The 22337-nt window shown below is 33.0% G+C and overlaps 2 protein-coding genes across 2 annotated transcripts in view; one reads left to right on the top strand and one right to left on the bottom strand.

The window, feature by feature from the left end:
- The first annotated feature begins 2979 nt into the window (after positions 1 to 2979).
- On the top strand, positions 2980 to 6292 carry LOC123665226 (centrosomal protein 43-like). The gene is made up of 3 exons (XM_045599563.1): positions 2980 to 3267; positions 3346 to 3701; positions 6079 to 6292. The coding sequence occupies exons 1-3, from the start codon at positions 3086 to 3088 to the stop codon at positions 6087 to 6089; spliced, it is 549 nt and encodes a 182-aa protein (XP_045455519.1). The 5' UTR covers positions 2980 to 3085; the 3' UTR covers positions 6090 to 6292.
- A 419-nt stretch (positions 6293 to 6711) lies between these two features.
- Positions 6712 to 22337, bottom strand: part of LOC123665215 (protein sickie) — a 221874-nt gene continuing 206248 nt past the window's right edge. The window contains 14 exon segments of the mRNA XM_045599553.1: positions 6712 to 7809; positions 8129 to 8212; positions 9601 to 9759; positions 10702 to 10894; positions 10984 to 11092; positions 13471 to 13658; positions 15243 to 15392; positions 15475 to 16129; positions 16207 to 16516; positions 16637 to 16792; positions 16903 to 17045; positions 17330 to 17567; positions 17750 to 17898; positions 20421 to 20553. Coding sequence (XP_045455509.1) covers positions 7687 to 7809; positions 8129 to 8212; positions 9601 to 9759; positions 10702 to 10894; positions 10984 to 11092; positions 13471 to 13658; positions 15243 to 15392; positions 15475 to 16129; positions 16207 to 16516; positions 16637 to 16792; positions 16903 to 17045; positions 17330 to 17567; positions 17750 to 17898; positions 20421 to 20553 — 2790 coding nt within the window. The 3' untranslated portion in view covers positions 6712 to 7686.

Below are 22337 nucleotides of genomic sequence, written 5' to 3'. Positions count from 1 at the left end.
TAATCCCTGTTAAGCTCACGTGAGCATGAACTGAATTCGGGAAACATTTGACTGTTGACATTGTCATGTTCTTTTTTTTTTTCGTGTCAATATTGAAGTTTTGCGCTACCATCGTGTATTGTACGAATACGGGTGAAAACTCAATTTTATGACAACACGAATCCGAAAACAAGGTTACGATAGCTGAAACGGCTATGTTAATAGTCATTCCAATTATAAATATTAAGTTGATATTTTTGTGTTTTCTGTAAATTATTGTAGATTGTCAACGTAATTATATAATATATTCATTACATATAAATATATTCAATGTGTCTAAAGGATACATATTACCATAATTTTCCAGAAAATACGTTCCAAATAACGTAAGAATATGGATTTCAATAAGATAACAAATATCTCATATCGTGAACAATCTGTATATTTGTACGTAACATTCGTTTATTGTTTATTCTCTTTTTATACTTTGTAAAGCTATTCGGTGTTCCCATTTCTTTAAGTTTCTCGAGGCCGCCTAGCTTACTCACACGTAAAAATACTGCTGTTATTACCTTTTGTGGTAAGTTATACCTTAAAATTACACTGTATACATATTAAAAATAATGCATACATGAGCATAGTACTGTACTGTAATCAAAACAATGTTTGCTAATTTTTATATCACTGGATGAATTAAGCAAGATTTTAGTTTTTTTTTAAATTCCAATTAGATGACATTAATATTTAATTATAATATTAATATAATAACATATTTAATTCTAATTTCACGACTATCCCGTTGGTCCAGTTTGTAGTGACCCTGCTTTCTGCTCCAGGGGCTGTGGTTTCGATTCTCTCCTCGAATCTAGGTGTGATATATGTATTCTTTTTTAACCGACTTCAAAAAAAGGAGGAGGTTACTTAATTCAACCGTGTATATATATATATATATTATTTTACGTAAGGAGAACCAGTAAGGAAACCAGGATCTGATGATGGTATCCCAGAGAAATCGAGAGAAATTCTCGAAAATTCGCATAACTTTTTACTGGGTGTATCGATTTTGTTGATTTTAAATTTAATCGAAAGCCGATGTTTATCATGTGGTCACATTTAAATTTCATCGAGATCTGATTACAACTTTTGGAGTAATCTTTGATAATGCGTATTTACTTCACTATTTTTTCATCTACCTACGTTGTCGATATAATTGAAGTCGGTTTTTTGTCGTTTGCCTGCAAACACAATTATTATATAAGTATTATAGATAATACTACTAAACTATAGATAGTATTTATCGAAAAACCTATGACACAAGCATTAAGTTGCTTAACGTAGGCACAGATGACTCTGTCTCTACCTACAGTATGTTATAGATATTTATATGCAACATGATTACGATAAGAATGGAAAGGTACAAAGAGTTTTTCATCACTTAAGCCTAATGTAGTAGTTTTGTCTAAAACATAATTATAGATAATTTAAATTTTATTATTTATTAACGAGCGATTAAAATATTATAGGGAAGTTATCAAATATTTTGGTTATTACCTATGTATTACTTATAATCTGTATAATTTTTTTTATTTGATTAATCTTTATTTTGAATCCAGAGTTCAAACAGAATTAGATTTAAACTTTTTTTTTATACATTTTATCATTTAAAAAATATGAGCCTACTATAAAACTCTAGTAGAGACTTTTATGTATATTTATTGAACCTCAAAAGTTTTCGAATTTTGAGTGTTACTCGTAGTATAGAAATAAAATATGTCTTACGCGACTATACCATTGATACAAATCGTTACTTTTTATTTTAAAATTAAAATATTTTTATTTCTGCAGAATAGAAAGTATTTTACATTGCAACCAGTGTTGCGAAAGTTTTAATTAAATTTTGTATAATGAACAACATTTGTTCTGCAACTTTATTTTATAATTAATTTTTGATTGAAGTTTAGTTGTCAGTTAGCTTAGTCATAACATTGGCGCCCGATGTGGGGCTAAGGTTACTGAAATTAATTATAATGGTAGTAGAACATGCTACTTTTGTATTAGAACAACTACATTCGTTATTCCTACCTTTATTGAGCTGCAAACCACATGGTTTCTGCTCTACAATGATCCAAAAATATCGATTCACGACGAATCCAGCATGTCGGCCGCCCTCTAGGGCAGACAGCTCTTCTCTCTATGTACACATATAAAACAACACGTCAAGCGAGATATCAAACGGTTTCCCGCCACTAATAATTTGTCACTTATATGCTCACAATTAAATAATTTTCTCAGAGGAAAAGATAAAGTCGCCTGAAAAATGAAAAGAAAAATACTTTTTTCTGTTCCTTTATAGATATGGTTGAAAAGCAGACTTAAAGTTTCATTATATATTAAACGTAAGGGCAACAAATGCACCGACCTCTCACGCGTTCTCGACCCGACTGACTGAATCCTACATTTTCCCGGCGCAAGCCTTCACCCCTTGTAATCGAGCACGTTCGCAAAGATATAATAAACTAATATTCTATAGACAACAACTAATATCGTTCTAACATTTTTTTTTTCATTGTAAAAATATCCATTAGCACATCTAAAACGTTTATTTATGATAATTATAATGTTAGTCTTTTTTTATTTAGTATTGCATTAAATAATTTTTAGTCGTGTGTATTTATAACAATATTTAATGGAATTATTGGTTACATGAGTCAATATACTTTACAAATTAACATAAAATCTATAAATAGAAAATAAGGTTAATATTATTTGTCAATATTTAATTCTTAAAATGAATATTCTAGTGCATCAGATATAAAGTTAAAAAAATCTACTTTACAGATGATTTTTTTTTAATTACGATTTTTAGTATTTTTTGTTATTAAAAATAACAATATGGTTTTAAAAAATTTGCATTCAGAAATTAGAAGTTTTAAAGCCCTTACCTTTATATTATCTGTTAATTTTGTTGCCAAACTTAAAGAAAAGTCAACTGACAGGCGCTATATTTGGTTAATGGTTTGTCAATGTCTGTTGTTAGCGATTGTTTTTTGTATTATACAATTCAAACTAAAACAGTGTTCCTATTTTAGTGAATATAATTAATGCAATGGCACAAACAGAAGATACTGAACTAAGGGATTTAGTTATTGAAGCCTTAGAAAAAAACGGGTCGCTTGCAAAAATCCGTGCTTTACTGCGAGCAAATATTTTTTTAGCCTTTGAAGACGAATGTGAAAACTTGAAGCAAAATGAAACTTTAGATAAATTATTATTACTGCCAGAAGGTAAATTATGCCTCTCAATTATTCATGACTTTTTAGACTTTTGTAACCTTAGAAATACGTTGTTTGTATACAAATCTGAAACGAGACAAGGAACAGAATATACATATGAAGGCAGAAACAATGTTGCCGATAAATTAAACATAAATTGGAATGATCAATCAGGTAATAAACCTATCTTATTGACTTTGGTTAATAACATTCTTAATCAAAGTCAAAAAAATATTTATAAACAAGATAACAAACATAGTCACTTCAATCGACTAAATAGAAATAAAAACTACAAGGCAGACCAAGATTGCACATATATAGTACATGAGGATTCTAATACAACTACAAGTTATTCACAATCGGATAATTCTTCTGATGAAAAAAATAAGCTGGATCTGAGGTTAACATTAGATAATTCAGATACTGATACCTCAAGTGGATCTTTAAGAGGTGGGTCTAAATCTGAATATATCCTTAATAACCATACACAAGACATTGGGAGGATCGATAAAATTACATCTACTGAAAGTAACCTACCAGTGGAAAATTATAGCAAGGACTCAAAAGTGTTAAAAAATAGTAGTACTGAATCTACCTCATTAGTGGATTTAAAACCTTTTAATCAAATAGATTCTATCCTACTCAATACAACAGGTCTGCCATGCAAAGAAAACGAAGAAACAAAGCCAACCTCCCAACAAAATTCAAACTCTTCTACCTCAAAAGCAGATTTATTATCACAAGTCCAAAAGCACAACTCAGTCTCCGAGTCCATAAAAAAAGATTTAAGTCATCAAGATTCTAAAACAAGTCTAAAAAGTTCTCCATCAAATAATAATGATGAATTTACAGAGTATAGCTATGATTTCACATCACCTCCCCAATCAGGGAAGAAAGATACTTCTACAAAACACTCGCAGAGTACAAAATCTATAGATGAAGAAACTGTTAACAATACTAGTAACAATTCTTCTTCATCCAATAACAAACAGAACTCACTTAACTCACAAAGCTCGGTGTCAATATCTGATGTTGCTGATTTAATTAGTGAAAAAAGTAGCTACAAACAGAGTTATAATTCACCAAAACAGCTTAAATTGACAATAAATGATAAGACAAGTATAAGTCCTAGCAGAGATCAAGTTGTCAACAGTATGAGTGACAATTCAGGAGACTTTTCTGAGTCTCCTATTCCTTCACTTTCTAATCTTAGTACTGATGTTCATAGTGATTGATAAAGCATCCTACATAGTTAAATATTGTTCAGAGCATTTTTAAACTTCAGTAACATTATTACACTATTTTTAAATTACGATAAACTTTCATACATACATAGCTGGTCTAATGAATGATGGATGTACTTAAAAAAAATGTGATTTATAGATTATTATGTATGGTATCATAAAGTAGTTAATTTTATATTAAACTTTGAACATATACTTTAAGGACCATATTTCGTTTATGCAAGAATTTAGTAAAGCTTAATATGTATCATAAAACACAGATAACATGTCAAGAGAAATTTTTACTAAAACAATTCTATACAATAGAAAATTCAGCTTATTCATGTGTTGTCACTTTCTTTGGTTTTTGACAAAAACTTTTATATATTAAATATGAATTTTGTAAGGTAACAACTAAGAAATTAGGTATTTAGACAGATATAGTGTAAATAGAATAAAAAAAGCACCAAATCTTTCAGATGCGCCTTAGTCAAATGACAATTTTTTTAGTAATTAAATATTATTATATTCAACTCATAAGTAATCTTCAAACTTCTGTTGCTTACGTTGTAGTATATGTCCATTTCAATTTTAAATAATTTTTTTAGTCCCGATTATTGTAACATTATTATGTATGAATGTATGATTATTATGTATGAATTATTGTTTAATTTTTATTGTATTGAATCTTTGTAGTGTCAATGGTGCATGACATATGACTTGATTTATCACATCACTATAAAACCATGATTGATGAATATTGATTTAGGTTAATATTGATGCACCATTGATAAGTATGATTTCACACATTTGCGACATGAAATTGGTTTGCCATAGCAAGTTGAAAGTCAAATTAAGGTGAAGGCTTGCACATATTTGTGCAAACTATTGAGCAATACATTAGTACTAATATGATGTAGTTTAAATTGATGTAACTTTTTAGAGACATATTTTGGTATCTTTCATTTTTTAGGGTTACACAAAGGTTGCAAACAGTTTTCTATAATTTATTGGTGTCCATAGTCTTTTGATTTTTTGTCAAATTACTGTCAAATGTGTAGAGTATTGTGCTCTTTTTCTGTGCAAGTACATATAGTACTTGACTTCAGTAATTATAATATTTTTTTTACCGTAAATAAAAAAAAAAACTGGAAATTTGTAGCAGGTGTTAAATGTAAATCTATGAATATGAAACTCTTACTAAAAATAATGTACTCATAGAAATACTTAGTTTGTAATATATAAAAGTAAAATTAATTTGTATTGAATTTTAGAATATTTTTGGTGACCTTAAACATAATAGGTACCTACTATGTGTACAAATAGAATTTAACTCTGACTACTTCCATCGCTAATGTCAAATAAGCTCATAACTGTAAACAAATAGATTGTAATTATTGTATTAACTTTCTAAAATGCTTAGATTTTCAACTTTTTCTAATGTAAAATTGTGCGAAGAAAGAAAAACAAAGTTAGCACACAAACAAAAACAAGGAAAACAATAATTATAGTCTGTTATTGTAACATGATTTCCTATAATAGCATTTAGTTATCATTCCATATTGTAATTATTGTTAAAAATATTCTATCAAACTTTATTTTAGGTAATTCATGATTTATTTTGCAAATGGTTGTGCCTTAACTATCTGAAACAAGATTATCATGGTTCCTCAAACATTCAGTCAAATAAAATCTAGTCCTATCTCTGTTCTTTTTGAGAACATAACAAGATCCGTCCAAATTACTCCGATTTCACGACAATCTGGTATTGCAAACAATATGTAAACATGTTTTAATAAATGCTTTTTATTTGCTTGACTTGGGTCTTTTATTACTTCTTTATTAACAAGACAACAGTCACATCAAGTGACTACATGAAAATAAAAGCTACAAGGAAGACTTTACATTCATAGAATATGGTATATAATTATACAAAGCTTCTTGATAGGTTGAAATATGTACTTGTGTAAAAGCGCTTACAAAAATGAAAATAAAACTTTTGTCATGAATAAATATCGAAAATGCTACTTAAGTTATCACAATATAGTTACAATACTTCTATTTTTTAATTGGTATTAAATAAATTGGGCTTTAGAATGAATTGATTGTAACAATCCAGTGACAAAAACATCATCATTCATCATCATCAAAAACTCTTACAAAAGGTATAGTACCTCTATACCTAAATACTTTTGAAGATAAAATCCTAAAAGGAATAGCAGAAACAAAAACAACAGTTTTAATGTAATCAATGTTTATTTTCACAATTTCTGTAAAGCATAGATTGTATATATCACGTTTCAGTTATGCACACAATTAAATCGATACTGAACACTGTAACGTTGTGTTACACATTTTCTATACAAAATTAACGTTTAATCATGGCATAATGGCGGTTAGTGTAGACACATTGAGAAAAAAAAATTTATATTAAACATTTTTGTATTTACAGTTTATTACTTTTATTAGGTACATGAGTTTTAATATGAAAATGGTATAAAAATTACACTTTCATAATAATATATTACATACAATATCATAGTAATACAAACGTGTCCATATCCTAACTTTGAAAATATAACAATAGTAAAAGCCACATTGCCTTAATATAATATAAACAGTAACAGTCCTACACTGTTCAAATATTTCACAAAAATGGAATACCTCGCTCCAGGCACTAATAGTTCTCGAAAGTTATGTTATTATCGTATTAAAGTTTTTAACTCAATTGTTAAAAATTTCATAAACACTGAAAATAGATAGAAAGGCTAGTACTCTTGCTTACAATATTTGCCAAAATTCACAAATATGCAGAGCGAATCCTTTCCTAGCATTAGAAATAAAGTAGAATTATCAATATATCAATTTACAAGAGTATTAAAGCCTAAAACAAATAAACTAAAAGACTTTTTATTCGACAAATAAATATTAATAATGTACATATGGCAAATATTTGGCTTTGTATAGTATATTTAACATGTGACAAGTAATAGTAAATGCAGTTATGTATTTAAATCCAAATTTTTCATTTATTATTTCACAAATAATCTTTTTGACAATATAGTAACAGACTATGAAGCATTATTAAATAAATATTTCTATGAAAAATAAAGGAACAAAGTATAGTGTACAGGTATGTGTCACAAATATATAATACTGGATCCACACGTAGACTCAAAGTTTCTGAGGAGAATTCAAGTGGACGTGTCGTTTTAAAGCTCGTTGCCCATGGAGCTGTCGTGAGTGAGATTCGAGTCCATACTGGCGTTGTCAGAGTCTTGGCTTTGATTGCCGCTATAGTTTGCGGCCTCTTGAAGTCTCATTAGCATGTTTAACTGTAAAAGAGGAAATCATTACTAAGCAAAACTTTACAACAAATAAAACAATTTTATTTTCATCTACTATTTATTTGTACTGGATATGAGTAGATTTTATTAGTCACATGACAAAACCTGTACTTAGTAATTTTAAAAGCCTCATTTAACTTGCAAACATATGGTTGTATGTATGATTGTTACGGTGGATTACATGTTTGATTTGGATAACAATGCATGGTTAGCTATGTGACGTCATTCTAAATTTAACATGGCGGAACATACAAGATGAAGAGTATTTATTCTAAGTCAAAAATATGAGAAAAGAAAAAATAATAACCAAAGGATCTTGATTGTTGTTAGTGTTCGCGTCTTGATTGGTTTCGTCAATTCCAGCATCTTCAACGGATATTGGTCGCAAGGTCTGTAAATATATAAACACAGATTTAATTTAAGAAACAATAATAAAAAAAAAACACTTCACACTCAAAATAAAAATTAATAAGACGACATAAGTAATTATGTTAGCACTATAATAAGATTTTTTTTTTACTTCAGTATGTAATTCATTTTATCAACATCTGTTACCCAAATTTGGGCACTAATATTAAGTAGATTTAAGAGTTTTATAATGGAAATACCTAGTTCAAATAGAATTAATTATCTTCTTGTATCACTAGTTTCTATTACAATGTTAGCAGTTGGAAGTATAGTGTAGGTAGTTAAAATAAAACTAGAATAATCGTTTATTGTGCTTGTAAATACAAACCACATGTTAATGGGTTTTAATGGAAATGATTTTTTACTATTATAGCTTCCGTATTTCATTTATTTAATAAAAGTAGATCATTAGCTTTATTAATACTGAATATAGTTACTTTCAGTTTTAAATTATCAACATAATCAGGTATATCGTTAAATATTTATTTAATTATACAATTGCGCAAAAAAAATACAGACCACCGATCAGATTTTAACATTTTCAATAACAGAACCAGCAACCATTACGAAGCCTATGATGTTTCTTTTTGACGCGAATGTAATAGAAAACAGTTTTTATGAAAAACATAATAGGTACCAACTAAGCACGGCATGTATGCAAATTTAAAATTTAATTAAATTATCGTTATTTCTATTCACAAACGCGGGACATTTTCACATTCATTAAGGACGACAGGGTAGATAGTAAACGGGATCCCAGGGGATTTTGGAAAACTTATGGCCACGTTACGTATTACTTACGTACTGAATATGTAAGTATATAATTACCTATAATATTATGTTATGTATTTGTATATATGTATATATATGTATACGTATGTATGTATGTACATATATGCGTCTATGTAAGTGTATGTACTTATACTTATATGTATAATTATGATATATTACAGTTATTTAGCTATTTTCTTGTACTCTCTCCCCGCTATATGACACTATCTCTCGCCATTGGGTGATTGGAAGAGATTTTTTTTTATATCACTAGTTCGGCAAACAAGCGTACGGCTCACCTGATGGTAAGCGATTACCGTAGCTTATAGACGCCTGCAACACCAGAAGCATTGCAAGCGCGTTGCCGACCCAATCCCCCCAGGAGCTCTGGTCACCTTACTCACCAACAGGAACACGATACTGCTTGAAAGCAGTATTATTTAGCTGTGATCTTCTGTAAGGTCGAGGTACTACCCCAGTCGGGCTGCTCCATATTCTGAGCAAGTAATTCCTGCTGTGCCCTACCTTAAAGATGTATGGATAAGTCAGTATTAGCCACCAAGTATACACGTGTACTATGTGTAAGTAGAGCGCGCGTACGTGCGAGTGGTTGGGCTCCCGCCAGGGGTACGAGGCGCGCACGTGCTGCAGCGGGTCGACGGCCGCGTGCCGCCGCCGCCCGTACAGCGCCACGCCCTCGCGCACCGCCTCCGACGCGTACGGCACGATGCTGTAGTTCCACACGTCCGCGAACCACGCCTGCCAGTACAACGTTCGTTGTTAAATCTATATCTATACATATCGATGCCTAAAAGCCAAAAAGGGTTAAGCGACATTTTTTGAGAAACTGAGTTATATATATATAGTTAGAATCGAATACAACTATATATATAAACTATATATATAACTCAGTTTCTCAAAAAATGTCGCTTAACCCTTTTTGGCTGTTAGGCATCGATATAATTAAATGGTAGGAAAGTCAAAACTTTACATTGAATATTTTTTTTTAAAGAATACTTGGGGTGTGATCTACAATCGATATCGAAGACAAAAATATAGTTTTTAGAATTTTTGTCTGTTTGTCTGTATGTATGTCCGGGATAAACTCAAAAAGTACTGCATGGATTTACTTCAAATTTGGCACGAATATTATTAAGAAGTCGGGTCAACATATAGGCTACATATTATCACGCTATTACCTATGGGGAACGAGCAGTGAACCTTTATTTCTTCAACGTATTCTGTAACAACGTGTAATCTAACGACGCATATTTGAATGTTGTTGTTATTATGTTAATAACTGATTTAGTTGTGGAATGGTCTGTTTTTGAAATAATTTTGACGTCAGATTAGACGATCTTATCAAAGATGGTTATAAAAATGTAAAACATACGTTACGATATAAATAAATAGCACAGTAAACTTAAACGATTGTTTAAAGTTACACACACTTGTGTATAGTTTAATAAGTAATTAATGTTTTATTTGTACCGCTCCGAAATCAGCCTCTAGATTTGAAATCAACAAATAAACATATTACAATCAACAATTCCCAATTGAATAAAATATTAGGTCGAGACTCCACAAAGAAGCGAACGGGAAAATAATAAAAAATTATTTAAGTATATTTATCGTTATTTGAGCGTTGTATGCATAACGTATTTTATAAATATATTTTTTTATTTAAACAGTAGATTTTACCTGACTAGCTTCCAAATCCATAGGGCACGCGAGGAACAGTCGAGGTCCTACTGTGACGTCACTGGAGGAATGAGCTTCTAAAAAGGCGTTGAGGGTGGACCATACTCCTGGCAGCCATTCTAGAACTGCTGCCAATGCTGGCTCACGACGCCCTAGCCTCAATTCCAGTGAGAATAACTTTCGCCGCAGGTATCTATTAAAAATCAACATTACTTAAATGATATATCCGACTACTAATAAATGAATCTAACTAGGTATAATAAGAGATTTAGTTTGACGTACCGTGCCAGGAATCCTTTTACTGGTTCCATATGATTGGCGGTCAACAGCCACCTGAAGTTGTGGTGTAACTGGAGGTTTGTTGTATTACAAGTTGCTTGTGACATGGTACCTGAGGAAAATAATTTATGTATTAAACAACTAAAATCAAAAAGAATAATCGTATGTAATTAAAAATATATCTTTTTATTCAGAAATAGTGATAACACAATATGTAACAATAGTAAAAGTGTTATTTGTTACCAGTATTTTACGAAACTCATTTTATTGACAATTACTAACCTTAATTAAATTAAAGATTTAAAGATAAACCTATTCTTCCCTTTTTAGCAACTCAAAATCGGTTGTTGTAAAAAATTAAAAGTACATAATCACTAAAGCCATAACTATTCACTGTCATTTTCGTGCCACCGCTCACATAAATTAATTTAAAAAATTAAACAACGTCTGATATGATTGCACTACTCAAATAGGGGAACACCGGGCAAGACGGGGTGGTGGGCAAGACGGGGCATCAGGCTTTTCAGGTGATTTAAATTGATCAATCTCATTCGCTCTGCCATCTTGCTACTGGCCACCACGACAACTCTTAGTCACACGAGTACTAACACGGCGGCTATTCATTTGTTTTAGTTATCGTCGAAAACTAGATTTCGTTTGTTCGTATTAAAATTTCTTATATGTACGTTTCGTAGTGCATGAAACTTGTATTTGGTAAATTTTAAGCGGCACCTCGGTTAATCCTATCTACAGTACATTGCAGTAACAGGTAATAACTTTTTTTGTCATGAAACATTATTCTTTTTTTTTTGTTTGAATATTAATTTTGAAACGAATCAACGGGCAAGATGGGGTATCTGATACCCCATATTGCCTGACACGATTTTGATTATTTATATTTTTTTATATATTATTTTAGCATGGTATATATTTAAAAAAAGTCATATATGTTTATAAAAGAAACTCAGAAAGAGGAAAACGGTCAAGGGAAGCACTGAACAAGGCGATAGAAGTTGTTTTGAAGCGAGAAATGGGGTGGGCTGCAAAATTTTTCTTAGTCCCACAAACTACATTGGAATGAAAGGTAAAAATGGCTAAAAAAGAATGTAAAGGTACCTTTGGGTACCAGTATTTTTGCAAAAAGAAAAAGAGGATGAGCTTGATGGATTATTTACTAGACATAGAAATCGGTTTTTTTAAACTGTAGATACTGTGGCAGCACCTCTTACAACAACAGCAACGAGCACTGCAGTTGTTGTTACAGATCCTGCTACTTCAACAGTTGTGACAACTAGTACAACTGAAATTAACACATATTTAAATTTGAGTCCTTCCCCTAGATTTTCTTATTGGCCTAATTTAGTGCATTAGCCAGCCCAAAGCAACTATTGCCTCTTCCAGTGACCAAGAAGACATTAAAAGTGACGAAAAAACGCGGTAAAACTACTATCTTAACCTCTTCACCCTATAAACAGAAGTTGTTAAGAGTTAAGTTAGAAGAATTTATTAAAAAAAAATGTGACAGAAAAGTTAAAAAAGCAAAACAAGGAAATCAGACAGAGAAAAAAGGAGCGAAAACAGAAAAAGGACGAGAAACAAAACCTATTTCAAGACTAAAGCCACAAAGAAATATAATTCAAAGAAACGTATTAGACAGTCGTCTTCTGAAAAGAGTGATGTTGAAACCGAAAACACTCATTGCCTACATTCTACAGGATTATATTTCGACTCCAAGAAAGGTTGGATTGCTTATTCTTCTTGGGGTTACATTATGGCTGCGCAGGAGTGATGATAATGATGCCGAAGCAACATTCATTTGCGAGTTCTGCACTCCTGAATAGTCGAAAGAATGGCTATACCCCATCTTGCCCATTAGGCCCACCCCATCTTACCCGACCTATCGGGCATGATGGGGTGATATGTCATATTTTACATTTTGTTATATTATTAACAATTCTATGGTGCTGTGTTCCTGATTTAAATTTAATATGTAAGATTGATAACTACAAGCCTGATTAAGAATAAATATGATTATGAAACCATGAACCCCTACGATTTCTGGAGCTTTAAACCTTAACTACCCCATCTTGCCCGGTGTTCCCCTAACAAGGACTGGTATGCAAGAGTACCTGTAAAAAACGATTTCCTTCCCTAACTACTTAAATAGCAATAACAGTGAACCGATTTTTAATACAAACCATTTTCCTAAAACCAATTGTCAAAAAAAAAGACTGTGCATTAGACCACACGACTGAAGTAAAACTTCTTTAGTTGCCCCTAAAGTAATATACGAAACATAACTCTCTCTCTTTCTATCTTCAGTAAATTATATCTCCCTCTCGACTTCCGTTCGCGTCGACACACTTATCTTAACGCTCACACGTATTCACCCGCTTACTCCCCAAGTCGAGCGTGCGTAAAGAAGTTTTACTTCCAAACGAAATGATCGCAGACATTCTCGGTGTTCGTGCGGATATCGGGCGGGCGTACCGATAATGACGGGCATGTTCCGGTTGTCGGGCGGCAGCAGGCCGGCGAAGGCGTCGCCCAGCGCGGAGGCGTGCTGCAGGTTGTCGAGCAGCACCACGGCCGGCAGCAGCTCCTCGCCCGCGCCGCCGCACTGCTCCGCGATGTTCGCCAGGTACGCGCGCAGCTCGTTGCACGACTTGCGGTCCACGCTGCGGGCAATTACTCCGGTACTATCACTCTTGCGCTTGGCTTTGGCGCCATGGATTGTACCTGTTGCGCTGGCGGTTGCGGGTTGGATCCCCGCACATGACAAACATTTGTATTGGCCATACAGGTGTTTGCCCTGGTCTGGGTGTTTGTGCAGTCCTTGTGGGTCTCCCCAGCGTGCCTCGGAGAGCACGTTAAGCCGTCGGTCCCGTTTGTTATCGTGTACACCTGATAGCGATCGTTACTCATAGTAGGGAATATATCCGCCAACACGCAGTGGAGCAGCGTGATGGATTAAGCTCTGATACTTCTCCTATATGAGGACATAGGCCTATGCCCAGTAGTGGGATATTACAGGCTGAAGCGTATCACTTTTATATTTCAACAGAATGGCTTATAGAGCGCCATTTTGTGAGGAGTACAGGAGGCAGTACAGGAGACAGTACAGGAGGTAGTACATTCATTTCTTGGAATATAAAGCGTAAGGCGCATGGCGGTTTTAATTATTTTAATTTCAGCACACAGGTTTATTCAAAAGCAAAAGCTTTATTTAGAGATAGCTATATATTTAACTGAGGTAGGGCACGGCAGGAAACTTCCTGCTCGAAATATGGAGCGGCCCGACTGGGGTACCTCGACCTTACAGAAGATCACAGCTAAATAACACTGTTTTCAAGCAGTGTTGTGTTCCTGTTGGTGAGTAAGGTGACCAGAGCTCCTGGGGGAATTGGGGATAGGGTCGTCAACGCGCTTGCGATGCTTCTGGTGTTGTAGGCGTCTATAAGCTATAGTAATTGCTTACCATCAGGTAAGCCGTACGCTTTTTGCCGACCTTATTATAAAAAATAAATTTAAAAAAAAGAAAATTCATTCGATTTTCTCGATCAAGATGTTAGTTAGAAGTGAATTAAACGTCTGCACCGAAATATACTAAAATGTTAAATATTAGATGCAGTAGAATGTAAAGAACGCAACTTAAATCAGTCCCTGGAAGATGTAATTTATAAATATGCTTAGTTTGTAGCTACTCATATATTCGACGATAAAAAACAGCAAAGAGCAAATTGGCCCGGCTACAAAGGATTTTGTAACATTACAGTTTTGATCTAGCAAAAAATGATAATTTCATTTTAACTGTATTTTATTTGTATGACTTATTTTAAGCGTCCATTGTTATCGATACTGCAGGAATTTCGAGTCACTACTACGGTTTTCATATGTTTAACATATATTAAAATAACAGAGTCATGTGATGTATAGACGATAAATCAGCGGACACTCGGAAGTATCGTCTTGTATACACTGTCATTTATTCTAATTCTATTAAAGTTGGAAAAAAATACCAAAGAAACAGATAGACGCAATAAATATATATAAAAACTTTATTAGGTTTACGATCATTATTTGCAAATTTATCAAAAAAAACTTGGATCCTTTTTTGTTAGTCCATAATATGCTTGAAGATATTACATTACTATAATAGCAGTATTTGAGTGTTTCGTGCTACCTTGATTAAATTAAATTGCACAAAAACATCCTAATAATATAATGTAATAACAGGAAAAATTTTATAAAAAAAAACTCACTTAAATGTTGCTACGGCTTCTACGGGATTTCCTCTTCGCTGCGTCCTTTGTACATAAAATTCCGCCAATTTAGCCGCCAAGTACGATTTTCCAGTGCCGCTTGGTCCGCAAAGTATCACTCTCCGGTGTTCCGATAACAGTGAAACGTATCTAAAAGTTAAAAATATTCCAATAAATAAACTTTATTGTAACTGTAATTTAACCAGTAGATAATAACATATTGCTAACATACCTATATACAATATTTTTTGGTATAAGACTGTCAAAAGCTAAGCTTCCAACGCCTTGTAAGCAAATATACAACGTGTTAACGGTCCCGATTATGTAACCGCAAGGTAATAGTTCAGGAAAACCTATTTCCGGTCCACGTGTCGCTTCGCCCAAATGATAGGATGTTATTGAATCGGTATTGAGACCGAGATTCGTTCCAGGATCTATCCTCGATAGGTAGTCCTTGAAAGTTTTTCTAACTATGTAGTCTAAATTCTGCCAAGTGGTCTTGCCAGATATATATGTGTACGCTATAGTGAACTCATTACAGTTTATTGTCGAATCACTATTGTACACGTTCTTATACGAATTACTGTGCGTAGATTTATTACTTTTAAGGCTATTCGTATTCGATTTATTAATAGTTTGTGGGTAATCTTGAGTTTCGACTTCGGGACTATGGTTTTGAGATATCCTCGGTGAATCGAAACTGGGTTGCTTGTCGAAATGATTATTAAACGCGCCAGCAGTTTGCTTGGCATAAAATCTGCATTCCGATTCCGTTAACGTATCTTGAACTTCCTCGAAATATCTTTGGAATGTTTCTGGCTGTCCTAAATATACCGCAATTGCTATTTTCTTCCCGTCCGTCGTATCGCCCTGACTGTCGGCGACACCTAAGAACAAAATGGAATTTGTAAGCGATATGGACCTTTGTTACCGATAAACGATAAAAGAGGCAATAAAACCTTACCGATATCTGAATAGCTTTCTCCTATCGCTAGCTCACGGCTCTTAGGGGGCGGTAGCACAGTATTGATATCGTAATCACCGCTTATCCTGTCCCCGGCACTTAGTCCATTTGTAAATATGTCACTCGAACCATTTAAAGCTCCTAATAAGGCTTCACTGTTTTCATTTAGTTCACAAACCGCCTTGTTACCGTATATCGGCTCTACTATACTAGATTTTGGAGATCCTTTTTTAGAAAGATCTCGAGATGGAGTCGACGACATGCAATTGAAGTCTAGATCTAAAGGTTGAGAATGAATATCTATGGCTGCCTGTAATAAAGAAATATATATTGTTTAGTAATGTCATTATTTGAAGTTTGTGTTAAACGAAACTATTAATTAGAGTCATAACTCAAATTAAAAACAAATTACCAATATTTCTAGTAGTACCTGATGCATTGTAGCTTGATCGGCAAGGCTAAATCTCCTTGGATCTTCGACCGCAGATCCTCCAGTACCTAAAGAACTCTGACTACCGGCCAACGACCTAGATGTAACTAGTCGCTGCAATCGCTCGTTGTTTTGTTTCAAATTCAACATCTCGTTCTGTAAAAAAAATTTTTAAAAATATATTATTTTAATTTCATTTGTATCCAAAATATCAGATAGTAAAAATTCAAAAGACGAAAATAGTAAATATTGCGATAAACATTTACCCTCATTTTTATGACAGTATCCTTAAGACTTTCGAGTTGATGCGCTGAGCTAAGCGCCTCTAACCTTATATCCGTGAGCACCAAATCCTTTTCTCGTAATTGCCTCTTCAATTCGTCGACTAAGCCCGACTGATCTTGTTTTTCTGAAATAAATATTAGGTGACGAATAACGAAATGTTTAATTTGACAAGTCCTCGTTTTCTACTTATTAATAACGTTTGCTTACATATTGATTAATTTACTTAGGGCTCTTAAAATGGCATGTACTGAAATGAAGTAAAGCTTTCACTTAACCTAATTTCTCCAGTATATATTTATCGAGCAAATGCAACATGTGCGATGCAGAGTTAACTAATGCACCGTACAGATGGGATTTCAAAATAAGTGAATTGAATATATTGGTAGGATAATAGTTTGAATATTTCACCTTTGGTCTGTTCCTCAGTAGCCGCCGGAGGGCACGTCGTTTTGTCTTTAGTGTCGAGAGTTTCGTGGGAATGTTCTAGACTATTCTCGTTGCTTCCCTCGCGGATCGTGTGCGGATCGTCGTAGTGATGAGAGCCCGACGAGCTGTCTTGTGATGACAGTTGCCCGAGGGACGAGTGCTTTGCCGTCTTAGATATCTTGGCGTTTCTCGAGAACGCCTTTGTAAATGATGAGCGCAACTGTGACAGGCAAATAGTGACTTAACATAAACGTTCAACATGAGATAAATTACTATAAAATCCAACAAGAAGTTTTGTGTGTCACGCGAGAATCGACATACCGTTTTATGCAAAAAAAAATAAATAACGAATTTCCAATAAAATAAGAATACGAAATTGAAAGTAGTTTGTCAAAAACTTACCCAACCCTTCTTTTTATGTTTTTTATCATGAGGGGCTGAAGATCCACTACTTAGGCTGTTTATGCTAGAGACGCTATCCGTTGACAGGTGGCGCGTGATAGCTCCATTACCCTGAGCTAACCGTTGAGGTGAAGATTGCTGTGTTTGTGCTTGGTTTGGTTCCTAAAACAATTACGAAAACAGTTAATATATATTTAAATAGGATACATCATTTCTAAGTAAAAAAAAAACGAGATTTAGTAAGTAGGAAATCGAATACCCAATATTTTATACTTTCATCTATACATATAGTAAAAAAAGTCTTAATAGTTCAGGAGCACACAGTTTGATTCAAACGAGACATAAATTACAAGCAGGACTCTGTGTCTCTCAACTGTTGACGTTTGATATTTAGAACGAGAGTTATTGGTGGGCAATTTAATATAAATGTAAGCCTACATACGTCTTGTTGCGGTCGCTTATACCCTTATTCAGTTTAAACTTACCACAACTTTACACGTACCAATTCCTACTGCTCTAGTTTAATTTACCTAAAAAGCGTGTGATCGATGTCAGATCAATGATCTAACTCCTTTTTCTCACGTCATTATATTATTTGAGCTTGTGCACAAACACGTCGATTATAAACATCATTAATCACTATAAAGTGACTTACAAACAGTGGCTTTTGGTAATAATATTTGTCAATAGCTATCAATAACCTTTGTAAATTTATTTTTATTAGTAGGTATGTTCTCAATAATTATAATGTATCATGTTGAAAATGTCAACATTTTAATATTAATTCTGGAGGTATTATTATTTCTTTACGCTGAAAAACTTTTTTGGTTTTAGATTTTTATGAGACATTTAAAATCATAGATTAACATTATATATTTGATACGAAAAAGTTTACTGTATGTAGATACTACAGTGAAAGGATTTGTTTATTGATTTGAAGATACTAATCTGGAATAATAGGCAACAGATTCGAGTTTAAAAAACGTTTTGATGTACTCGAATATTTTTCCTTTGATATATACCTATGTAATTTGTTTATTACGCAAGACAATATAGGTATATAAGTCTATTAAAATATTAGAATCTGATTCTTAGAAAAGTATTAATAACTACCAAGCCTGTCTTTTTTAACCGACTTCCAAAAAAGGAGGAGGTTCTCAATTCGACTGTATTTTTTTATGTATGTTACTTCAGAACTTTTGATTGGGTAGAGCGATTTCGACAAATTTTGTTTTAATCGAAAGGTGGTGTGTGTCATTTGGTCCCTTTTAAATTTATTTGAGATCTAACAACTACTTTTCGAGTTATATCTAATAATGCGTTTTTACTTGACGCTTTTTTCGTCGAGCTACGTTGTATTATACCGCATAACTTTCTACTAGATGTACCGATTTTAATAGTTCTTTTTTTGTTGGAAAGGGGATATCCCTAGTTTGGTACCATGATAAGGAAACTAGGATCTGACGATGGGATCCCAGAGAAATCGAAGGAAACTCTCGAAAATCCGCAATAACTTTTACTGGGTATACCGATTTTGATAATTTTTAATTTAATCGAAAGCTGATGTTTATCATGTGGTGGTCACATATAAATTTTATTGAGATCTGGTAACTACTTTTTGAGTAATCTTTGATAACGCGTAGTTACTTGACAATTTTTTCGTCGATCTACGTTGTATTACTCGTCTATGTAATTGAAGTCGGTTTTTTTTCGTTTGCGAGCAAACACAATTATTTTTAAATAGATAAGTATTGAAACTCAATGCAAGTGAAGTCACGGGGAACATCAGTACATCAATACAAATTATTATGACTTTTCTTGCTCGTTCAAGAGTCATTAATAATTAAAGCGCCATTATGTACGTGATCTCATTTTATCCGGACTGTCTAATGATGTTACATCATGATTGATGGTTGGCCTACATGACTTGGTTAATTTAATCACAAAATGTTGTGTACTCGAGATGTGTACTTACTCTAATTACAGGTGACAAAAGAAGCTAAGATAAATTTAAACATCATATTAAGTGTACATTAGATACAGCGGAACGACCTTCATACATTTCTTCATTTGAAAATGATATTGCAAGATGATAAACTAAATACAAATATATTAAGTTGTAGCACAATAGGTATATATTGATCAATCAAAAGTCATAAATGTTTTAAGCTACAGCTTAATCTTTTAAGATACTTTATAAAGTTGTATCATGATTATTTATCGGATTTGATTTAAATTTTGTATTCTGTTCAATTATCGAACAACTATCCATTTAATAGTTACTACCTACGAATAAGAACTCGTATATATCTACTTACGATAAATACTAAAGAATAAGTATCTTTACACAGACGCAAATTGATCATAATTAATAGCTAGAGGTACTAATTTATTATTGTATTTTGGCATTGTTAAATACATTAGGTATATAGAGGTATATTGTCAACGTGCTGTTCACCTTGACACCAGAAGGTATATCTTACTTGTTTGGTATCTCGAATACATTTTACTAATAAGCAATCCAATACCGTATGGTGACAAAATTACAAAATGAAATACGTTTTACTCCATCCTTTAAATTAAAAAGAATATAATACGGGTATATAAGACAGTAATTAAAATACACAGACATTTTCAATATTTTTTTTAAATATAGTTAAGATTAATAAACTTACCGGTCCTGTGACATTGACGCCATCTGCTCGTATACCCATGGACTGCATATGTGCAGTGGTCAGACCAGCCTGAATCGACTGCTTACGAAGCAGTTCAATTGTTTGACGCAGCTCTGTTAACTCGGAGTCCTAATCAGAAGGAAAAACAATGTAAATAAATTTGTACGATTTTTATTTTTGTGTTACGCACACATTAGGAAATTCTAAACATTTTTTAGTATCATATCAAAAATCGACCGTTCTAGCGGGGATCGAACCTGCATCTCCGACTGACCGTGTCGGTGCTCTAGCCAATTAAGCTGTGGAACCACGTATCTTCTAGATCGAAATTTCTGATATGATGATTTTATATTCGGTCTAAGCGACCGTGGCGCCGTCTATAGTGAATTCTTTAATTGGCTAGAACACCGACACGGTCAGTCGGAGATGCAGGTTCGATCCCCGCTGGAACGGTCGATTTTTGATATGATATTAAAAAAAATGTTTAATGTAAATAAATTGTCATTTAAATGAGATAACGTGTAGAGACTAAACAGCTTTCGACCGCTCAATGTTTCTTGAAATAGTTACTTACCTTATAAAACGAAACTAATAGATATATAAGAAAAAGCGCATCTCGTATTTTATACATAGTAATGTTTTCGCTCGATGAAAGTCTTAGCTACTTTCTAGAATAGTTTTTTTTTTATCATGAAGACAAGATTATACCTAAAATAAATAAATGCATAATAAAACTATTTTAAAACAAAATATTTTTAACTTTTGAATTAAATTTCAAATGATGCAATTTTTATCCTTAGTAATAGAATAGAATTATTTAAAGAAAGTTATCAGACGCAAGTAAAATTAATTAAAGTGGATGAGAATTTCTAATACAAAGCTAATTAGCCGCTCATATCTTACTGATTAAGTCGACTTTATTATACTGTCGCACCTTATAATCCAAGCAAGGTGGGTGGAAACACGAGACACTCGGGCGGAAGATATCTATTTACTACGAGTACTACGATAGTATTAAATTACTTTTATCTATTTCGGATAACTGTAAAGATAACTTATGTTAAATTTTAATATTTGTATTCCACACATACAAAACACTTCACTTTTAATTTTACGGAGCTTACTGGATTGTTATTTTTTAAACTCCCAATATTTTGGCCTCCCCAATCCTCTCCCAATATTTATTATTATCTAAAATACACAAGCCGAAGACGGGCAGCAGCGTCTTCGGTGCGACAAAGCCAGCCCTGCGGTCACCAACCCGCCTGCCTAGCGTGGTGACTATGGGCAAAACACATGAGTTCACGTCATTTTTGGCGCGAACTTGTGGAGGCCTATGTCCAGTAGTGGACTGCGATTGGCTGATGTGACTGTGACAATATTTCGGCATCGTTGACTTATACTTTCTAAACAACTGTTTTTTTTTTAATATTGCGTAGAATATATGCTAGTTTTGGAGTATGTATGTATACAACGTATATACCATCAATTTGAGATGTGGTAACAGTTTAAATTCTAATTCTTCCTTTCTCGCATAGGAAAGAAGACTTTTCTCAATCAATAATATGATTATAACAGTGCAGTACAGTGTATACATATTAACTTTGCTGAGTTTGATCGAATAAATATTAAAACAGGTTTTGTTTAAGTAGAAATCGATTTCAGTAAGCCCTGATATAGGAAAGTAATCCTCTCAGCTTTGATACATATTCATAGAAAATTTCTCCATATCTTTCATACCGTTCAAATTATTAATTAGAGCAAAATGATTACGATTAAATTCAATTAGCCCATGAAGATATATCTAATAGAATGATTAAATTTAATTACGGTGTTTTTTTTTAATTATAAATTGAATTTATTTTATATATTAATTTAGGGCATTCCTAATTATTTTTAATTAGTAAGCTAAT

The sequence above is a fragment of the Melitaea cinxia genome, chromosome 2, assembly GCF_905220565.1.
Source record: "Melitaea cinxia chromosome 2, ilMelCinx1.1, whole genome shotgun sequence".
In the NCBI taxonomy this organism is placed as follows: domain Eukaryota; kingdom Metazoa; phylum Arthropoda; class Insecta; order Lepidoptera; family Nymphalidae; genus Melitaea; species Melitaea cinxia.
The sequence above is the reverse complement of the archived record's forward strand: the minus strand, read 5'-3'. Positions and strand labels throughout refer to the sequence as shown.